Source organism: Danio rerio, chromosome 2 (assembly GCF_049306965.1).
Source record: "Danio rerio strain Tuebingen ecotype United States chromosome 2, GRCz12tu, whole genome shotgun sequence".
Lineage (NCBI taxonomy): Eukaryota > Metazoa > Chordata > Actinopteri > Cypriniformes > Danionidae > Danio > Danio rerio.
Window position 1 is genome coordinate 52,829,509 of NC_133177.1, and position 23,604 is coordinate 52,853,112.

Here is a 23,604-nt window from a genome sequence, read left to right on the forward strand (position 1 = left end):
TTTATATTTAATGTTTGTTTCTATATTTTAATTACATCATAAGCTACAAATCTAGGACAGAATATCAATACAAGTAGGCCTACCAAGTTTATATAATTGTAAGTCTTGTTAAGACTATAAAATTTACAATAATAGAGCTACAAAGAGTTTCATAGTGATGTACATGAATGACGCTGTCATTGACTCACTAATTTACTGGAAGGGTCCCTCATGACATAAACATTGCGAACTGCTAGTCCAACAAGTGGTCAGGAGTTCAGATTGAATTTATAACTGAGGCTTTTGAGCTTCAAACATATGCATTTTACTGACTGAATCACTTAATTAACTTGCATTTATTTGATTTGTATCTGCTCAGGGTTTGTTTTCAGATGCATACAGTCATCTGTAATGTAGATAAAAAAAGGATTCATGCTTATAATATATAAATATATACATGTATCTTTATGTATTTATCCACAATGCTTGGGACTCCTACAGTATTTAGTGATATTCTCATGATGATAATAGACATTTTAATTTCCAGTTTAGTTTATATTGCACAACACATTACATATTTTTCCTTTTAATGTTGTTTTTGTAATGCATTGCCTTATTATGCTCAAAAAATAACTGCAGTACTTTTGATTTGCACAGTCAAGCATAAGTAGTATTCAGGATAACAACTATGTAACTATATGAATAATTTTAATTATAATGTTATACAGTTGAAGATAAATTTATGCATAACAAATGCAATGATGCATAACAAAGCAATGGATTTTCACAGTCATTTCTATACTTTTCCCATTGAAATAAAATGTTATTTGTTTTATATTGGCTGGGATAATATACAGGTCAATATTATTAGCAATTGAAGATTTTTTTTTTCATTGGCTATAGTATAAACCACTGCTGTCAATGTCAAATGACTTTTAAGTAGTTGTTAATCTTAATAATTGAATAACCTAATAATAAAACTTAATTTAATGAACTAAACCTAGTTATGCTTTTAAATTGGACCTATTAGTAAAGAAATACTAATAAATACTAGTTTCTTGCATGGGATGATAACAGTTTTCAAGGTATACTGCGGTTTGGAAAAGTACAGTTGTCTTCAACTGTATATAATTATCTCTGTTCTGTTATTTATTTGCCCTCCATTAAAGAAACTTCACTTAAGCACTAAAAACTGAACTACCCTGATCCAGTTACTATAACCATTTATGTGAAGCTGCTTTGACACAATCTACATTGTAAAAGCGCTATACAAATAAAGCTGAATTGAATTGATTTGAATTAAGAAAATATTTATATGCAAGTAATAAATAATATGTTGTCTGCAGTTATGACTTAAATACAGTCAGAGCAAATTACTTATTCTTTATATAGTGAATAACGCTGCTTTACTTTATTATGTGGTTGGTAAACAACCCTTTTAGGTACTAGCAAGTCAGTTTAACACATGGCAGTCAGATAAAGAAAGTGATTTTTTAAATGCAAATATTAGATATCTTTTTTTTTTTTTTTTTTTTTTTGCTGAATAAAGATTTAATCCAGGCCTTTTTCTCATGTATTTAATCAGAAAGAGGCCTGTATTCACTTTTGCACATGCGATTTGAGACTTTAGGTTGATGTTTTTTCCTCAGCCAGTCTGACATTCCTTGTAGCTCAAGCAAAACAAGTCTGACATGTGCATACATGTTGTGGGAGAATCAGCATCTTAATGTCAGATGGGAGGTCTTGCATTCGCAGAACTTCATTACAATCTAAACTAAAGCCTGCAGGGTTGAAAATGGAGAACTTCCTGATGTACTAGAGGACAAATCAGGAGTTTTTACACTGTTTTGTTCACTGTAAAAAATGTTGGGTTTCACACAATTAATTAGTGTTAAAGCAATTAAGTTATCTTAGTAGTGTTTACAAATTTAAATGGATTGAACATAAAACAATGAAGTTTCCCCCCAAAAATTCAAGATTTTTGTTTTTTTAGCTCATTTTAAACAGTGTTGGGTAAAGTTACTTTTAAAAGTAACGAATTTCAATATTAAGTTACTCTCCTAAAAAGTAACTAGTTGCAGTACTTAGTAACTTTTTATGGTAAGTTATGCATTATGTTACTTTTAAGCTACTTTTGCTTTTTTTTTTTTTTACCTTTACTGAGGCTTGATCTCTTACAGAACTTGCAAGTTTTTTTTTTTTTTTAAGAAGAGCAAGCAGTCTATAACCTTTTGTCCGTCTTTCGGATGAGACGTTAAACCAAGGTCCTAACTCTCTGTGGTCGTTAAAAATCCCAGGATGTCCTTTGAAAAAGAGTAGGGGTTTAATCCCAGCATCCTGGCCAAATCTGCCCACTGGTCTCTGCCCATCATGGCCTCCTAACCATCCCCCATATTCCAATTGGCTTCATCACTGTCTCCTCTCCACTAATCAGCTGATGTGTGGTGTGCGGTCTGGCGCAAAATGGCTGTCGTCGCGTCATCCAGGTGGATGCTGCAAACTGGTGGTGGATGAGGAGATTCCCCCATTGTGTAAAGTGCTTTGAGTGCCCAGAAAAGCGCTATATAAAATGTAAGGAATTATTATTATTATTATAATTATTATTATTAATTATATTTACCTTAAAAAACACACATCAAATAATAATAATTTGGGACATTTTTAGATTATCTTCTGAGAACCTGTATTTACAGATTAATGAACGTTTAAAGCAATGCGTTTGATGCTTTTGTACTTTTTGTCTTGTTAGTGAAGTAAAATGAGCATTGAGACAAGCAATCCCATTTTACTTGTCTTCCATGTGTTCAGAACGATGAGAATACTTCCAGCGCAGAAATGTAAGGCTCTGCCATCTTGGTTTTTGTTTGTTTCTGCTGGGAGATTTTAATTAATCTTAATTTCAACGTAGATTTTAATTCAGCAATTTATTTTTAAAAGCGAATGAATTCAACTAAAAAGTAACTCTAATATTTTTTATGTTTTTACTTATTATTTTAAAGTAATGCGTTAATTAAACGTTATTTAGAAAAGTAATATTTTTACGCAGTGTTGGGCTGTAGCATCGCTACAAATACTGACGCTACTAGCTTAACTACATTTCTCAGTAGCATGGCAGTAGCTTTGCTACTTTCTAAATCAAATAGCTTTTCAGTAGCAAAGCTATTTTTTTAGTCAAGTAGCGCAGTAGCGTCCACTTAAGCTACATTTACAGATCATGCATCTATAAGTGATGGCACCGACATTCACAGAGCTCTGAGGCTGGTGTCTAGCTGATGAAAGAAAATCCATATGATGGCGAGAATGACTATTTTCTTTTTCCTATTTTATGGTGGTCGACAACAAACTTTTTGATGCGTTACTGCCACCTCTTGCTCTGGTCAGTGACATCGCCAACCAATTAGGCTAACATGAGAAACTTGCTTGATAGAAAGATGATTGAGGGAGAGGAGTTATTTCTGAAGCAGGATTCCCTGTGACCATACTGTACCTCGAGAAGTACATGTTAAGATGCAGTAACATTAATTCTGATGCCGTGCTCAAAATATGCTTTAGCAGGGCTCAACAATAAAGACTGCTCGATGGCCCGGGGCCAGTGTGAGAGACGCTCGGGACAGTAGACGGGATAATTACTGGCCCGGTTGGGGCCACCTTTTGTTAAATAATTTCTAACTGAAATAAAATACCTTTACATTTTCCTTACTGCTCTTTTTGTTTTGTTAACACATAATTTTGCTCATTTTCAACATTTAAATAATTATAGACATTATTTTTGACACACTATTTAAAATATGTGGCTAAAAAAATAGCTATTAAATTGTATTTTTTCTTTGGTGGGGCCAATGGAAAATTTCCTTATATTTATATATATATATATATATATATATATATATATATATATATATATATATATATATATATAATATATATATTCCTAAATATTTCTCTTTACTATAAATTACTATAGTATTTTAAAGAGCCCCTATTATGGGTTTTTGAAAATGCCCTTCCATGTAGTGTGTAACACAGCTCTAAGTGAAGTGAAATATCCAGCCAAGGCTTAAATCTGTAAGTGTACAGTGTTTAAAACTGTTGATTTATCTATAAAAGAGTCGACTCATAGTGCTTCAAACGAGTCATCTTGATAATGAGTCATAAAGTGTTTCGCGATGACGTATCCACGAAACACAAGTAGTTGCGCGCGCAAACCAAGGAGATTTGAAACCTGCAGCCCCGCCCACTAACACAGAAAAAAAGCCGCACACGCCGGTCTATAGAAGTCACGCTGTGCAGATGGATTTTATTGAGTCTCTACCCAAAGATGAAACCTCAGCATTATAGCCCAGCCTTGAGCAGTTTGAGTGCTTCTGGAAACTACATGCTTACAATGAAGACTTCATCGGCCGTTTGTTAAAGGAAGGATCAGTAAAGAGTACTAATGGACTATGTCGGAACATGGATCGGTTTCTTCCTCCATTTCTCAAGTCTTAGTTTGTGCGATTAAAGTTGTAGCCTCGTTTACTTTAGCTTGCAGATGTATTTAGTTGTGATTTGTTGTAGCTGCGTGTACTGTATCAGGTTAAATCGCTATATTCTCATATCGCGTGTTGAAAATGCCACGCGTGCCGCTTTGTTTACGGACCTCCTCCGAGGAGGGTAATGTGTGTGTGTGTGTGTGTGTGTGTGTGTGTGTGTGTGTGTGTGTGTGTGTGTGTGTGTTGTGTCCTCCGAAGAGGAGGGTAGTGTGTGTGTGTGTGTGTGTGTGTGTGTGTGTGTGTGTGTGTGTGTGTGTGTGTGTGTGTGTGTGTGTGTGTGTGTGTGTGTGTGTGTGTGTGTGTGTGTGTGTGTGTGTGTGTTGTGTCCTCCTCCGAGGAGGGTATTGTGTGTGTGTGTGTGTGTGTGTGTGTGTGTTGTGTCCTCCTCCGAGGAGGGTATTGTGTGTGTGTGTGTGTGTGTGTGTGTGTGTGTGTGTGTGTGTGTGTGTGTGTGTGTGTCCATGTCGGAACATGGATCGGTTTCTTCCTCCATTTCTCAAGTCTTAGTTTGTGCGATTAAAGTTGTAGCCTCGTTTACTTTAGCTTGCAGATGTATTTAGTTGTGATTTGTTGTAGCTGCGTGTACTGTATCAGGTTAAATCGCTATATTCTCATATCGCGTGTTGAAAATGCCACGCGTGCCGCTTTGTTTACGGACCTCCTCCGAGGAGGGTAGTGTGTGTGTGTGTGTGTGTGTGTGTGTGTGTGTGTGTGTGTGTGTGTGTGTGTGTGTGTGTGTGTGTGTGTGTGTGTGTGTGTGTGTGTGTGTGTGTGTGTGTGTGTGTGTGTGTGTGTGTGTGTGTGTGTGTGTGTGTTGTGTCCTCCGAAGAGGAGGGTAGTGTGTGTGTGTGTGTGTGTTGTGTCCTCCTCCGAGGAGGGTATTGTGTGTGTGTGTGTGTGTGTGTGTGTTGTGTCCTCCGACGAGGAGGGTATTGTGTGTGTGTGTGTGTGTGTGTGTGTGTGTGTGTGTGTCCATGTCGGAACATGGATCGGTTTCTTCCTCCATTTTTCAAGTCTTAGTTTGTGCGATTAAAGTTGTAGCCTCGTTACTTTAGCTTGCAGATGTATTTAGTTGTGATTTGTTGTAGCTGCGTGTACTGTATCAGGTTAACTCGCTATATTCTCATATCGCGTGCTTACGGACCTCCGAGGAGGAAGGTAATGTGTGTGCGTGCGTGTGTGAAAGGAGCAAGTAGAGTGTGGCGGGCTAGGAGATCTCCTCGCTAGTTCTTGGAGTTTTTGCTCAATAAAATAGTTAGTCGTCTGTATTTTCAAGTCCATCGTCTGTATTTACATTCACCCACTGGCAGCCAAAATCCACCCCTTACACTATGAAGTGTCTATGCATTATGACTAATTTTATATTGTTGATTAGCTGCTGGGCATTTCACTCTGTCTCTCGCTGAAGGCATTCAGTGTCGACCAATCACAGCAGGCTGTCATCGGTCCAATCAGCGCAGATTAGCTTCGCTGACCACAAATTAATCACTGAACGATTCATGAGGGAGTCGTTGGGATAATTAGGTGTTTTTTGACCTTGCATGCATATTAGACTGTTGTTGTAGACCCTTACAACCAAAATATGACCCTATTTCATGTAAATTTAAATGTGTAACACCTGGTTTCATTGGATTTTTTTTGTTTTTGCTGTTATACACTATAATTAGTTTCTATTTGGAGCATATTATTTGCAATAAATAACTGAACTGAACAATTCTGCCTCATCTGGTCATTGACCGTTTTGTTGATCACTAAGATATGATTGACTTGGAAGTTGCTTCTATTTAAAAATGAAAATTGCAAAAATAGCTTAGATGTAGCCAGGGGGTAGCTTTTAGTGTAGTTAAGCTACATTTTGATTAGCTAATAGCTCAGCTCACTACATTTTTCTAGTAGCTTGCCCAACACTGTTATTACGTAACTTGTGTTACTTGTAATGCGTTACACCCAACACTGATTTTGAATAAGTAGTTTCAACAAACGACAAACAGCATTGTTTGAGTGTGGTCAGAGAGGTTGTGCTCTGTTTTGTTAAAAAGTTGAACTGATTCATCTTGTAATGAATAATAAACAGGATGTTATGCAAGAGCCAATGACGTTTTAAAAATAGTGCGAATATGCAGTCAATTCTGTTTGGGTTATAATATAAGACGTCTCATTTTTAGTGTCTGCAACATATTAAAATTTGCAAAAATGAATTAGTTTACATAAAAGGCATCTTAAATGTGAGTAAATCACCTGACGTTATCATTTAATGTTGATGGACCCCAGGAAGAATAGCCATTACCTTGGTAGTGGCTAATGGGGATCCTGATAAATAAACAAATAAATAAATGTTGCAAATAATAACCTTTTAAAAATATATATATTCCTTTATGTGGAATGTGTATTGTTCTGTATAACATTTCTTTTCAGTATTTTGAATCTGTACTTCAAAATAATATGAAAATATGAAATAATACGTAAAAAATACATTGTTTAAAATGATACATTGTTTAAAATTAGAAGTGATTAAAAACCAATTTTCACTCAATTTATTTTTTAATAAAAGTTAGATTTTTTTTGAAAAATATAAAAATATATTATTATTATTATTATTATTATTATTATTATTTAGTTTCTCATCAAGACAAAATAGAAATTGAAATAGAAGAAAATGGTTCTTGCATACATACACTGTAAATAATATTTGTTAATTGACAGTTTCTGTGTTTTGTGATTCACAAGCGTTTTGTTTATTTGTGGTCGTGAATTACATTATTGGACCTTGATTTCTGCTCTGTTGACTTTTAAAGTTAAAAATTCAACTCTACAGTTTAACCAAGTGACTCTTATTGATATTTTAGTAGTTTAAAATAATATAATAAATAAGAAATAACATGTAGAAAAATGAGTCTGTAAAATAGCGGAAACTTTACTGGCAGTTTATTCCAAGGGTTTTGTAATGTCATATCCAACACCAACACAGACAATAAAATAAAAAAATAAAATCCCTTTAAACTGCTAAAAATCTTCATAAAAGTCACTTTTTTGGACTTTTCAAGAATAAAAGTTGTTGGAAGAAAGATCAAGGTCCCATAATAAAATTCAAAAGCAGAAAATATAAAAACATGAATCATAAAATGCAGAAAAATGCAAAATTTTGTATATTTGTTACAGTGTACAGCAGTTCCAATAATAAGTGAGAAAACTAAACAAAAGCACAAGCAATTAGTTTTGAGTTTAGATGTAATTATGTGAGGTGTTGGTGTGTGATTGGTATGGGTATGTACAAATTGTTTAAATCTCTAAATCGTTTATGTTTTGAATTTGGAAAGGTTGGATTAAGGAGAGTTTGAGAAGACAATTAAATATATACACAAAATGTCAGGTTAATAATTTTACCCAAATAGAAGGGTTCAAAATATCGGGTTGGTATGTTGGGTTAATCTGAACGTTTAAAGAATTGCATCCATAACAACTCGCCTATATAATTTCAATTTGTTAGGTTAACTTTAATAACCCAATGAATTGGGTTAAAATAACGATATGGAACGATAGATAGATAGATAGATAGATAGATAGATAGATAGATAGATAGATAGATAGATAGATAGATAGATAGATAGATAGATAGATAGATAGATAGATAGATAGATAGATAGATAGATAGATAGACAGGTAGATAGATAGACAGGTAGATAGATAGATAGATAGATAGATAGATAGATAGATAGATAGATAGATAGATAGATAGATAGATAGATAGATAGATAGATAGATAGATAGATAGATAGATAGATAGATAGATAGATAGATAGATAGATAGATAGATAGATATTTTATTATTTTAAACAAAATAAAACAAATGTAGTGTTTTTTTTACTTGAGATGAGAAGACAAATTTAATGGAAATAAATATAAAAAAAAAAACTCAAATGACTATTAAATGGGGCACATTCTAATGTTTGTGAGGAGAACAAAATATAAACTCTTTATTTTTTTATTTATTTTTTTTATTTATTTATTTATTTATTTATTTTTTTTTTGTTGGTAATGCTCGAAAACCACTTTTCATTTGCTTTCTCTGTCACAGATACTACCATTGCCAGTTGTCCTGCTGTGAAATATTTATAACCATTTTTTTCTAGCTTCAAAATAGTTACCACATCCTGAGCAGACAGCGAAGTGAGCAAGCATAATTAATGTATCTCTCAGATGTAAAAAATGGGAGCATTTCCCTGCTTTAACTTTACCTAGAATCCTTGAGAAAACCCACTTCTGTAGATTTGGAAGAAGTGTGTGAGGAATTCAGTGTTGTTTAATGTAGTTGTCAGACTGGATTCCTGTTCAAAGCAAGTCCCCGCCCTCCAAATACAGATAGAACAGCCAGTTTCTCTCCTGCTTTTGTTTACCACCTGCTCTTTTTACTCGAGCAGTCTTTTTTACCTACTTGATAAGATTTTTTTGAGAAGTGTTTATTGCTCTGACATCTCTTGTGTGGCTGTACTGGACTGGTCTTTTAACTGTACCGAGCTCTTAGTTGTGTGTGTACTATTATGTAAATGTTCCTTTGTTCCTCTATGCCATAAACAAAGCTGTCAGATTTGCTTTAGGGCAGAGAGAACTATGCAAACCATATTTTCGGATCAAAGTGTGCAGCATTATGAAATCTTTTTTTAATGTTAAACACTACAAAGACCTGAATAATTCTGTGAATATTACACAGAAAGACTACTTTCTAGTCTTTCAACTATCAGCATACACTTTTATTTATCATATTATTTGTTTTTGTTTTTTCTCTTTTTATTACATATTTTTTCTCCCACTCATTTGCAAGTAAAATACATTTTACTGTATTTGGAATATTATTAACACAGGTAATGATGCTGATACTGCTTACCAGTTCTTATCTGTTGTTGAGTTTTTTGTTTGTTTGTTTGTTTGTGTGTTTGTTTGTGTGTTTGTTTGTTTGTTTTATAAAAATATCAAAGTGACTACTGTCCTGGCATGTACAGTTGAAGTCAAAATGATTTGCCCTCCTGTGATTTTTCTTTATTAGTATTATTAGTTTCTTAAGGTCTTATTTGTTTTATTTCGGCTAGAATAAAAGCAGATTTTATTTATTTTTTCATTCTCAGACAAACACAGAACACACCAACACTGCAGTGCTTTGTACTTTTCTCCATGAATAAAACTTGTATCAGAGAGTGACATCGATGTTTTTTTTCAGTTTGTCATCCTCTAAGAAAACGATCAATGCAACCTATGAAGCACCAAAACCACCTCATCCATTATATTTTACATTAGGCTATTATTTGTGCATAAACATTTCTAGATAAAGTAATAAACCTACTGTTTGTTTGAAAACAACATTTTTTTGGCATCATTACAACTGTTATGAGTAGTAATATCATTAAATGTGGAGGGGGGCCTCACAATTTTTTGCGGGGGAAATAGGGTCTCAGGCAAAAAAAAAGGTTGGGAACCACTGGTATAGACCCTTTTCACATTTACGGGTTTCTCAGTAGCTCACGTTGTCGTAGTTGGTTAAACTTAGAGCGCAGTGAATGGTAGAATACAACAAATATTTGTTTTACAATCATATTTGCTGAAATAATAAAAGAAAAATGTCACAACGGTGTTATCAAGACGGTCAGAAAAAGGGAAGAAATAGTGTGAGGCTGATGACGGCGGCCAGAGGAGAGAATAACATCAAATGCACGATCCTGTTCCAAAGGTGATGCATTACAAACACCTCACATTAAGCGGCAATTTGTTTTTTGTAATTTGACACAAAAATGATATAATAAATACATTTAAATGTTCATACGTTTAAAAAAAAATCAAATATTAAGAACTTTCAAGGAGTTAAGATGCTGATGACCGTTAAATCTGTCATAACAGTCTTGTGAAAAGAGTCCATTGGATAAATAGTAAAGCTTTCGATCTATCTTTCACAGATAAATATTAATTGTGCCCATTTATGAAGTTCTTTACAAAACTGTTTTAATGTAGCCATGATGGTTTGGATTGGTGCTCTCTGTATTGTATGCAGATTGCAGAAGTAACTGTATTTAATTTCTCATATGGTTGAAAAGTGATCTGTGTGGTCCGTATCCGTTTCCACATCTCCATCTGAATCATATTAGACCGCTAGCTGTACAATAGAACCACTGTATGAAGAACTGTCTGTCAAACACTCATGCAGACGTGTTTCATCTCTCTGAGCGCTGGGTGTGTGTGTTTTACAAACACAGTGATTATTCTCAGTGTTTGGTCAGTGTGAGTGAAAATCAGCAAGACGTGAAAATCTGTAAAATTGCATTCGGTTTCCTGGGAGAGCAATTTATCTGGCTAATTTACTCTAAATTTGTATTTTTAGTTGTGGACTTGTGTGTGAAATGTGTGTGGCTTAATAATTTATTTTTTAAATACTTTTTTGCTGTACTATTATTATGTTTTAGAACATTAAAAGGTAAAATATAGTATTATTTAGATGCATATAAGGTCATTTATTCTATAGCATAAATTTAAACTCTTAAGTAGGGCTGGGCCAATAAAATATTTTTTATGCTGATGATGATAAGCTCTGGACATTTTTACCTTACATTGATCCTAGAGGCATTCAAACAGCAGAAATATGCAACAACGGGAATTAGGGATGCAACAATACAGTTAGCCCACGGTTTACCTTGGTTTTTTAACACTGTGTTCGGTTCTCATGGCTTGACGTGTGTGTGTGTGTGTGCGTGTGTGTGTGCGTGTGTGCGTGCGTGCGTGCGTGCGTGCGTGCGTGCGTGCGTGCGTGCGTGCGTGCGTGCGTGCGTGCGTGCGTGCGTGCGTGCGTGTTTTTCTATAGGTAATAGGAACAGTAAGAGGTTAAGGAGAAAAAAATAAAAACGGTTTATTGCAATACTCATTTTGTTTTACTTAAAAGCCAAGAAAAGTACACTAGTTCCTAGTGTATTGTTAAAAAAATTAACACTGAAATCTCACAGCGGCTGTAATAAAATAAAAATAAATAAATAAATAAAAATAAACATACATGTGAAGTTAATAAAGATTAATTGGCCATTTAAAAAAAACATATTTGTGCTTCAGTAAACATAAATAAATCATCTTAATTATCTCTGTGCTGAAAAAATGCTTGTTTAAGATAACAAAAGCCCGCCCACTTTCCCACCCACCAACAGTTCACTTTCCCGCTCGCTAGCTGTTCACCTTCCCACCCACCAACAGTTTACTTTCCTGCCAGCAGTATCCTCCTTAAGTCATGGTTGGGATACACTTATAAAAGTGGATGCATTAAAAACTTGTTTCGGGAAAAAAAAAAAAAAAAAAAAAAAAAAAAATATATATATATATATATATATATATATATATATATATATATTGTTATCGTTCAATTAATTTTCGAGATTGCATTTTTGCCAAATCGCCCAGCTCTAATCTTAAGTTTCTTGAACTTGTGCAAATATTAAATACAGAAAACTTAATTTAAGTTTATTTTTTGCCCTTGTGGAATATTGAATTCATATAAAATGTACTGTGATATGTATTTATTTTATTATTTTAACTATATGATTTTATTAAGTAATTTTATTATTATTTTTTCATTTATTAATTGAAATGCTTATAAGCAGCATTTACATATCACATATATTCACACAGTATTGCTAGAAAATTCCTACATTTTCAGTGTTTGTATTATTGTGATATTCCAGTATTTTAGATTTTTTTGCTAAGAAATCAGTTTTAGTTGTACTTATTTGTTTAACATTTCTTTTTTTTCTGTTTTAGTCAGTTCTGTTTTTTAATATTGCATGGAAAACATGCATCCTGATACTTTTAAAAAGCACAAAATAATAACAATAATTCACAGAGATGCTGAAGATGACTAAGACAGTTTTATCATAATTATGCGCCTGATGGATTATACCACCCAGGCTGTGCTGTTTGGTTTTGTTTGAATATTGTTTTTTTGGGATTGTGTCGGTACACAAAACACTTCCTATTTGCTGCAATACAATACACAATGCATGCTGTCTGTGTTTGTGTTTGAAGAGAGTTCAGCTCATAAAAGATGAATACTTGTGTGTGAAACTGAGTGGAAGCATTTGTGCCGCTCATATAGGAAGTTTTATTGAAGAAAACAGGAAGAGCTCATATGTAGGGCTCCACAGGGGCCCCAAACCTCCATTCCTACGTACATTTGCCTCTTTTTTTTTTAAATACACAAATATTATTGCTAGGGATTTCAAAATCTGTGGAGATCCTGTTAAGTCTCTAAATGTTAGGGCATTCGAGAATTTCTCCTGGTGGTCAATAAAACTAAGCCACTTGTGGATGGACTATTTTTTATTTTATTTAGTCTGACAAGCCACCACTTGGAAATGAGTTAATGGTACTATTGAATTCATTAATATTTCATTAATGTGAAACAGTTTTCTGAGTTCATTTAGAAGCTTACGAATTGGGTGGAAAGCTGTTTTTACCTTATTTGGAAGGGTCATGAATATTAATGAGCGGTTCTCTGATGTTCACGCCAGAGCTGACTATTTGGCTTTCCAGATCATGCCTCTAATACTCAAAAAGTGTTATGTACAATTAAAAACAAGGTGTAAAATACCCGTACTTCAGTTGTAAAAAATATTTGAATAAATTGAGTTGCTGTCTTGTCAAATCACTCACAATTACTGGTTTTGTGGTTTTAATTTGTATGAAAATACAGGCAGAGATTAAAATCAACCTCTTCCTAAACTGATAAGTTCACTCTAGAAAATTCACAATAAGAGCTGAGTGATATGACACAATGCATAAACGTGCATTAAACACTCATTCTTAAGTACATATTCGTGCTGCACAATATATTGTTTCAGCCTCGATATCCCATTGTGATCATTTGCAATAGTCACATCGCGAGCATAAGCAATGTTTATTATAGTTTACCATTTCGCAAGTGTTTTTTGAGGCCTGTGACTGTGTGAGGGTTTTAAAAGCATTCAGGACTTTGAAAAATTAATAACGATAAATTATATTGATTTGTTTATAAAACGAAGGCTAGAATTATTTTACATATTATGATTATTCAATTACTGTATGTCTGTTGGAGTTGTGAACCTACACTGGTCTCACGGTTCGGTTACGATTATCATGCCATCGATCAGTTCAATTTGATATCTCGGACAGTAAAAGACCGCCCAGCAAACACACGCAGTGAAATTGAGCACAGTTTCTGTGTTTTTAAGTAGTTACAGCATTGTTAATACTCGCGCTCGCCTCCCCAATATCTGAATTCAGTTTGACTCCTCAGAAAACAATAATACGCTCTAAGGGTGTCAAAATTAATTGTTTCTTCGGTGCACCACGATGCAGACGCGGACAATTCGGTATCAGTTCAGTAATAATCATAACCGGTTATTGTGTACTGACGTCATTTATATCATATGCGCTATGTCGCGTTAGCTTACTATGGGCAGGGCCAATAAAAAGATACTGTTGCATAAACTTAGCCCAGAGCTAATACCTGTCCTGCTTTTCACAATAAGAGTCCCACATACATAGGAAATAAAATAAGCTGCGTTATACTTTGAAAATAAAGGTGAAAGTTGCTAATTGTTATAATATCACTAGGAAACATTTTGGCCAGTCAAACGATGCCTGAAGCATGCGTAATAATGATCTATGTTTGAATTATCACACTGTTTTGTTGAGATTGACCTGAGTTTCACTGGGATTTTACACTGGCACTGACATCTCATTTACATGATAACAAGGAAACTGGTGTCTGAGGCTCACAGTATGTCATTTCCATGTACTGATATCTTATCATTGAGCTATGCCTAGCTTTATGCAGTTTTTAAATCCTTTCTCACATTTTTAAAGACACATTATTTACAGCTATATATACCTTGGCAATAACCTAGTACTGTGGTAAGTAATGTCATTTTAATTATTGAAATCTGACACTTATGTTTTTATATTATGGTATTTTCATGTCTTTCTTTAAAGCAATATTTGCACATATTTATTGTCACATGACTTTTCTATAGTTGACCCAAAAATAAAGTTTTGAAATGCATTGTATATCGTTTGTTATAGTAAAATTTTACATCTCAAAGCAGGCCCCCATATAAACAGACAATCAGAAAGACTAAATTAAAAAATAGTTAAAGTTGTTTACATGCCAAACACCCTTGTTTTTTTCCACAGAATGTGCAGCAGATATTTAGCTGAATGCCTGAGGCTTTAACATGAGGGCTGATGCTTCTCCTCACCTTTGCATTTGCAAACCAATTGCATTTTCTTTTCTTTTAGTACTTAATCATGCAAACCTACTGGACATACAGTAAGAGTCAAGGGTTTTAAGGCACAGTTAGTCCAAATAGGTCAATTCTGTCATCATTTGCCCACCTTATGTTGTTTCAGACTTCTTTGTGAACATTTATGACAAACATGTTGTCAGCCAAATATTAAGCAAAGTGTTTAGTATATGTATTTTATTTTTTCTTATCAAGTATTGTGGGGGATTTATTTATTAGCCTTTCACTGAAATGGCATTAATAGTCAGAATAGAATTAGTTCAACCAAAAAAATGTAATTACCCCATATTATTCTCACGCTCAAGCAATCTTCTGTGTATATAACTTCCTTCTATCGTATGAAAACAGTAGATTTTTATTTCATCATGGCTCTTCCTTGCTGTATAATGCTGTCGTGTAGGGACCCTTTTTTTTTTTTTTTTTTTTTTTTTTTTTTTTTTTTTTTTGAAGCTTCCTAAAGTTCATAAATCCATCATAATACTAACTCACACTCTGCCAGAGGGTGAACATATGTGTTATGAAGCATATTGATGTGTTTGACATTTGACAAACGACTTAAGACACATTCATAGCGGAATGTTCCGTAGTCTAAATGTCAGATGATTGATTGTAACAGAAGAAGAGATTGGCTGTTTCTCAATATGCGTTCTTCAGCGGTCTTGCGTCCTCGTGTTCTTGTGCAACGTCATTATCAGCTGCCTAAGTTCAGTTCCAATACTCAAGACCGCAAGTACGGAGGACGCGTGAAACTTCCCGGATGTGTTCTTGATTTCGAGGACGCACCGATGCAGACTTGAGCACCAAACTCGCTCTGGAAGTCCCAGAAGTCATTGCGACTGGAGGTGGGAAGCGGAGCATTTTATTTAGATTTATTATTAAAGTTCAGAGATATGACTTATTTACCTCATGAGTTTCCCTAAATGAAATGGTGAAAGTAAACATCACCATGGACATCTTAATAAAGGAATAAACACATTAAGGGTGTTTGTTTGCTGAAAATCGTATTAAAATCTGTTTTATTTATATTGTGCAGAGCATATTTATAATGTTTTTATGCAAAGTATATATTTTGAAGAGGGGGGAAACAATAAATTGTTGTATGAATGCTGTAATGTTTAAATAATTTAATATTTAAAACGCGTGAATGTCATGTTCATCAGGAAGAACGCAGCATCTCATTTCTCAAAGGATGCGTTCTCTGCCCTCGCGGTCTCCTGAGTTCGTTCTTCCGAGGACACCTGGCAAGACCGGTCTCCACAAGAACGCAAGTCAGTTCTCTGCGTTCTTGGAATTGAGAAACAGCCATTGACTTTTTTTTTTTTTGGCACAGCCATATTTGTTTGAACCACCATCATCATCATTCAATTTAATTCAGTTCAATCCACCTTTATTTCTATAGTGCTTTTTACAATGTAGATTGTGTCTGCAGCTTCCCATAGAATTTTATAGTAAATTTAAACAATGTTAATCCAGTTTTCAGAGTGTAAGTTCAGGTCAGTGTGGATAAATAATCACTACTGAGAGTCCAAACACTGAAGAGCAAATCTATTGATGTGCAGCTCTACAGATCTGGAACCATGCAAGCCAGTGGCGACAGTGGCGAGGAAAAAACTTCACCAATTGAAGAAAGTGAATTATTAAAAAACCTTGAGAGAAACCAGATTCTGTTGGGCACAACCATTTCTCCTCTGGCCAAACGTCTTGTGCAGACCTGCAGTCTAGGCACCGGAGGATGGAGAACGCTTGACGTCAGCAAAGACTTGTCTGTCCCTGGAGCATCACAGGAATCAGTTTGATGCTCTCCACTCCTCCAAGACCACCACAGCTGCTGCTCAGGATACAGCCTGGTCTAGGATTATAGAAACATTGGCATCATCTCGTTATGGGTCTTGAATCACATCAGTGGCGCTGCATAGCCCCTGAGGACCTCCGCATGAGTATTCCCAGGTGGAAATAGAGAAGAAAGAGGATAATTAGCGTAGCTGCTGTTCATGCATATAAACGAGATGCAAAATCCTGCGTGGGGCACATTCATGCATCTTACCGCTAAGTGATGCATTGAGTGTATGCTTTACTAAACAGATAGGTCTTTAATCTAGTTTTGAACTGCTAGAGTGTGTCTGAGCCTCGGACATTATCAGGAAGGCTATTCCAGTGTTTAGGAGCCATAAATGAGAAGGTTCGACCTTCTTTACTCGACTTTGACTTTGCTATTCTAGGTACTAGAAGCCCTGAGTTTTGAGATCTTACAGAGCGGTTTGAATTGTAGAGAGACAGAAGTTTGGTTGGATAAACAGGAGCTAGATTATTTAAGGCTTTTATAGGTAAGAAGCAATATTTTAAAATCAATACGAAAGTCAAGAGGCAGCCAGTGTAAGGAGGATAAAATTGGGGTGATATGATCATATTTTCTAGACCTGGTAATAACTCTGGCTGCTGCATTTTGTACTAGCTAGTTTGCAGTAAGCCAAAAAATGGCTAAGAACAAAGTGTTTTAGTTAATTTGATTTAATAACTTAAAAATGTTAAATGTTTTTGTCGCATCAAATCCTTGACTGCTTCATAAGATATATGTTAACCCCCTGCCGGTGTATAGGTTAGTTTAATAACGCAGGAGTGAGTTCAGTGTTAAAGTTTAAAACTACTCCAACTGTGTTCCTCTGACTGAAGAAAGTCATACACATCAACTTGATTAAAGTCTATGTGAAAAGTTATTGTGTTTGTTTTGGTATTCCACAATCAAAGTCTGATCATTTTCTTCTGCGTTTGGAGGGGCTGTCTTCCTCTGACATCAGTTTGACTGCATCAGCCACAATATTCTTGTCCTTGCAGATTGATTGTTCATTGATTGTTGCAGATTGATCTTGCCATGTGTTTTCTGATGAGTTCAGTTGGATCAATTTGTGTATGTTTTAAAGCTGATTTGCCAGAAAAATAATTGTGAAAATGCGGTGCTTTTAATCCTCCTCGTGATTATGGTATCTCTAGGGTTGTCAATTTAATTCTTGGGGTCCTGCTTTTTCAGTAGAATTTTGTAGTAATTGAATCTAGAAGTTTAAACTAGGTGAGTGGGCTGTGTTGGAATCATTGAAAGTAAATAGTTTATATTCGGGAGTATGGACATTTTAGCTACTGATATTACTTATTCTCCCTGTGTTCACGTGGGTTTCCTCCGGGTGCTCCGGTTTCCCCCACAGTCCAAAGACATGTGGTACAGGTGAATTTGGTAGGCTAAATTGTGTGTGTGTGTGTGTGTGTGTGTGTGTGTGTGTGTGTGCGTGCGTGCGTGCGTGCGTGCGTGCGTGCGTGCGTGCGTGCGTGCGTGCGTGCGTGCGTGCGTGCGTGCGTGCGCGCACGTGTGTGTGTGCGTGTGCGTATATGTGTGTGTGTGTGTGTGTGTTTCCCAGGGATGGGTTGCGGCTGGAAGGGCATCTGCTGTGTAAAAAATTTGCTGGATAGGTTGGCGGTTCATTTCGCTGTGGTGACCCTGGATTAATAAAGGGACTAAGCCGACAAGAAAATTAATAAATGAATGATATTACTTATATAAGTCACAATAATCTTAACCACATCCCTCTTACCGTTAGTTGCCCCCTACACCCAGTACTCAATATTCCGTTTCAGTTGGAAGTACATCAACATACTGAAATAAAAGTCTCTGTAACTTTAAGGAAAATAAAATACCGTCAGTGCAATATAAAACTGTTATTCCCCTTGCATTGATCAGAGGTTTGACTTTTATTTGTTTTTTTTATTCTAGTTGATGAGTGAGAAGGTTGGAGGAGCAGAAGGAACCAAACTGGACGAGGACTTCAAAGATCTGGAGAGGGTAACACATGTTTCACATTTAAATTGAGATGCTGATATTGAGTCAAAGCTCAGAAAAGTCAAAATAGCTTTTCAAAAAGGACTACACAACTGTGAATGACTGGCCAAAGAAACTTTTATTATGTAAAATAGGCATGATATGAACTATACTGCTACTATCTTTACTTAGAAATCCAATGACAATCATTTTGTGACTTATGTAATGTTTTGGGATGGTGTATTTTAAATATAATGTTAAAAGTGGTCAGTTCCGCTTCCGCCCACAGGAAACTCGTCAGTAATGTCAAACCAGAAGATCTAGAAGTGGTAAAGGAGCCCCTCCCTACAGACTATTTATACTGCTATACAATGCATACCGAACATTTTTTTTTAGAAAGGCTTTAAAAAACATGAGCTCCACATTTTCTCTTTTAAATGCCTGTTTTTTTTATATATGCAGCTATATGTATAAGTAATAAAGAGACCACCTGAAAATTACAGTTTATCTGGTTTCACCTAATTTATAGGTGTGTGTGTGCGTGTGAGTGTAATGCTGATTTTAAAATTTCTTCCCCATTTAAAAAAATAGCATTTAATAAATTATATATTATTATTATTATCGTTATTAAATGTATAATTTTAGAGCATTTTCCAGAAAATGATTGTTCAGAAAAACCATGTATTTGTTGTGAATGACAAATTTAGGGTTATTCCACTAAATATTGGTTATTTAACAAGATATTTAATTTATTTAAAAAAATATGCATTTTACTCAAAAGCATTAAAATACATTGTAAATTCAGAAGCTTGTTTCAAAATAAAATAAATAAAAATTAAAGGATATTGAAATAAAATAAAAGAGAATTCATTAAAATAGAATAGAATGAAATCAAATATCATATAATGATCTAAATAAAAGTATCAAATAAAATAAATAAAATAAAAAAGAATCAAATAAAATAAAATAAATGAAAAAAATTCAATTAAATAAAAAATAATTAAATGAAATATTATGAAATTAAATAAATTAAAAATGTAGTTAAATAAAATAAAAAAGAATAAAATTAAAAGATATAAAAGAATGAAATACTATAAAATAAAAAATAATGAAAAATAAATGAAATTAAAAATGCAGTTAAATAAAATAAATAAAAATTAAAGGGATTGAAATAAAATAAAAGAGAATTCATTAAAATAGAATAGAATGAAATCAAATATCATATAATGATCTAAATAAAAGTATCAAATAAAATAAATAAAATAAAAAAGAATCAAATAAAATAAAATAAATGAAAAAAATTCAATTAAATAAAAAATAATTAAATGAAATATTATGAAATTAAATAAATTAAAAATGTAGTTAAATAAAATAAAAAAGAATAAAATTAAAAGATATAAAAGAATGAAATACTATAAAATAAAAAATAATGAAAAATAAATGAAATTAAAAATGCAGTTAAATAAAAAAGAATGAAATTAAATAAAAAAATAATAAAATAAAATAAAAATAATTAGTTAAACTAAAAATATTAAAATAAAATAAAAAATAATAAAACGAAATAAAACAAGAAATTAAAATAAATAAAATAATGAAATAAAATAATAAAATAAAATAATCAAATAAAATAATTAAATTAAATAAAAATAATTAAATTAAATTAAGATTACAATTAATACAGTTTCATTTAAATCCTAAAAAATGCTAAATTATTAAATTTAATAAAATATTAAAAAATTAATTAAATTTTTTTTAAAGTATATTATTTACCAGTTTATCATAAGATAAAACCACTTTTTTGTTTATTTAATTGTAATATATTTTCATTACTTTCTTTTCAGCAATAGATCTTTGGATTCGACTGGTTTATTAATAGATACCCAGCAGCACATTTTTTGCATTTTTCTTCAGTGGTAAACCACAGATAAGCTATATGACTTTCAGTGATCTTCCTGGATGGCTGTTGTTTTAGTGGGTGTGACGGTTTCTGATTGTTTCAGCTTTGTCTTTGTCTGAGCTGTAGATGTAGAGGTCAAAGAGTGCCTCTGTTGACAGAGTGATGTAAAAATACACACCTATTCTCCGTTATTTGTGCTTCACAGAAAGCTGACATCACCAGTAAAGCCATATCAGATGTGCTCTGCAAAACTACTGAATACCTGCAGCCAAATCCAGGTGAAAACACTAAAAATGTGCTTCCTATCTGCTTGTATATATAGTCGAAGTCAAAATCCTGTGAAATAATTTTTTTTTAATATTTCCCAAATGATGTTTAACAGAGCAAGGAATTGTTCACAGTAGTTTCTTTAAGCAATATTTGTTTTTGATTGTCTACAGAACAAACTATCATTAAACTATGACTTGCCTAATTAGCATAATTTACCTAGTTAAACCTTTAAATGTCACTAAGCTGAATATTACGGAGACCCAGAAGGGACATGATGGTGGGGAAAAAAAATAGGTGTAGGAAAAAAAAATTGGTGGAAGAAAAAAAACTGGGTGGGAGAAAAAAAAAACTAACTTAATAAATTAAAAAAAAATTATTATTTTTTTTTTTTTTACATTCCCTCGCAAAGATGTTTTGCGTTATCTCGAAAAACTGTTTCTCCACAAACGCTTCCTGTTCTCATTCATGTAAACCCTCCTGTTTTTGCTGAAATTCTCCGGTATTTTACTATTCTATCCCACTATCATCTTATCATTAAGGGCTCTATTTTGACGGTCCATGCGCAGATCGCAAAACGCAGGGCGCAAACGCTTTCAGGGCGTGTCAGAACGCATTTTTGCTAATTTAGGGTTGAGAAAAAACGCTTTGCGCCAAGGCGCATGGTCTAAAAGGGTTGAGTTTATTTTCTTAATGAGTTATAGGTGTGTTTTGAGAATAAACCAATTAGAGCCTCATCTCCCATTCCCTTTAAGAGCCAGCTGCGTCGCATCTTAAGCGCATTCGCTATTTACAGGACGTAAAGTAAGTCTAAGTGGAAAGTCTGAGCATTTCACTAGCAAACAGTAAACAGTTAACAGTTTTTTTTTTTACAGAAAACTGTTAAACAGAGCATCTACTGCGTGAGAATGAAATATAATGGGTCTACTTTCACTTTCGTTCTTGGATAGGGAAACCTTTATGCACAGACATCAATTAGTCTATAAATAATTAATTGCGTTTGTTAAGCACAAATATTTGTTTCAAAGCTATTTCTAAATTCAGTTCTAATTTCCAGCAAACAAATAAATAAACAATAATAACGAAGTGTGCTCAAAAAACAGAGTTATATCCTAAAACACATGCTGTGCCCCATATGGTCTAAAACCTGACAGGTGGGCAAATCTAAGCTTGTTTTTAATAAAACAAATATAAATATGGATATATTAAATAATACTGCCAATAATAATAACATTATACAAAAGCAAATTGTTATGAATGAACTGAAAAAGCCTCCCGAGATGAAGACAAAAAAGCAGTGATTTTTCATATTTATGTAGGCTAGAAAATAATGTTTTGTAATATTTTAATCCTTTATATTTATATCCTATATCTATTCGTATATATCCTTAATATTTATTTTTTTTTCATATGTAAAGATATTTGCCTATTGCTCTCTTGTGCGTATTAAGCAGTGCGTAAGCGAGGCGCAACTCTGCGCTGGAGTTTAGACCAGGTTTGTTTTGGTCTAATAAAAAATCTATTATAGTTTCTCAAAATAGCGACGCGCCAGCGGTCCGCCTCAGAACACCTTCCTTTTTAGACCTGAACGCCTATGGGCGCACATATGAGCGCTAATGAATTTTCTATTTAAACGGCGCAGGGCGATGCCTCAAAACGACTCTTGCGCCAAGCTGAAACTAGCAAAAGACTAAAGTCTTGCGCCACATTGCGCCGGGTGTATGATAGGGCCCTAAGTCTTTTCCCATATTTCTGATATATTTTTAATACATTAAAGCTGTGTGTCAAACGTCGCCTTTCGTATGCTACCTCTGAACCTGTGAATGCATGCAAGCGCTGTCTGACAGATGCGCTCCGTACAATAAACTGATCCCAGATCAGCTTCTGTACATGCCATTTACAGAGGAGCAAAAGTGCATGACACTTTTGGATTCGGGTGTGTTTAAACAGACAAATACACTGAAAAATATGTAAACATCTCCGTCTTGCATGTTTTATTTTAAACAGCGAATTTTCTCTGAAATGAGCACAAACAGTATTGGAATGATTTCATTATAGATTTGTGTATTCTTACAGTGACACCTCTGCTATCAAACGAAACAAAACATGAGATTCATTTGCCGCTCAATTGTTTGATAACAGAGGTGTCACTTTAAATCGTGTGTACAGAAGCTGATCTGGGATCAGTTTATTGTACGGAGCGCATCTGTCAGTCAGCGCTTATACATCCGTTCACGGGTTCAGAGGTTGCATATGAAAGGCGACGATCGACGCACAGCTTTAATGTAAAGAAAGTGGTAAAACATGTGAGAATTTCGGCCAAATGGGAGGGTTTACGTGAGTGAAGTGCACAGGAAGTGTTCGTGGAGAAACAGTTTTGCGAGAGAACGCAAAACATCTTTGCAAGGGAACTCTTTGCGATGGAACGCAAAACTTTGCGAGAGAAAGCAAAAACTTAGAAATATATATTTTCCTCCCATCCATTTTTTCTTTCACCCCTTTTTTTTATCCTACCCATAATTGTTTTTCACCCAGCCAATTTTTTTTCTCCTCCACTACGTCCCTTCCGGGTCTCCGTAGAATATTAGTGTCTAAGTAAATAATCTAGTAAAATATTATGTACTGTCATCGTGGCAAACATAAAAGAAATCCGTTAAGAGAAATTGAGGGAAAATATACAGGAGGGTTAATAATTGAAGAGAGCTAATATTGCTGATTTTAACTGTATATTCTGCATTTTTGTTGTTGTTTTCATACAAATGTCTAAACGATGTTAAAATGACATTTTTTTTGTGTACCTACATATAAAAATATAAGAAA

The 23,604-nt window shown here is 34.1% G+C and overlaps 2 protein-coding genes across 6 annotated transcripts in view; one reads left to right on the plus strand and one right to left on the minus strand.

Annotated features, from left to right (window-relative positions):
* The window catches only part of cactin, a 475,834-nt gene that overhangs the window by 310,772 nt on the left and 141,458 nt on the right, over positions 1 to 23,604 (minus strand). The gene's annotated exons all lie outside the window — the stretch shown is intronic.
* Positions 1 to 23,604, plus strand: part of sh3gl1a (SH3-domain GRB2-like 1a) — a 54,297-nt gene that overhangs the window by 3,172 nt on the left and 27,521 nt on the right. For all 5 annotated transcript variants that reach the window (XM_073909852.1, XM_068222410.1, XM_073909857.1 and 2 more), the window contains 2 exon segments: positions 18,576 to 18,644; positions 20,723 to 20,795. In XM_073909852.1, coding sequence (XP_073765953.1) covers positions 18,576 to 18,644; positions 20,723 to 20,795 — 142 coding nt within the window.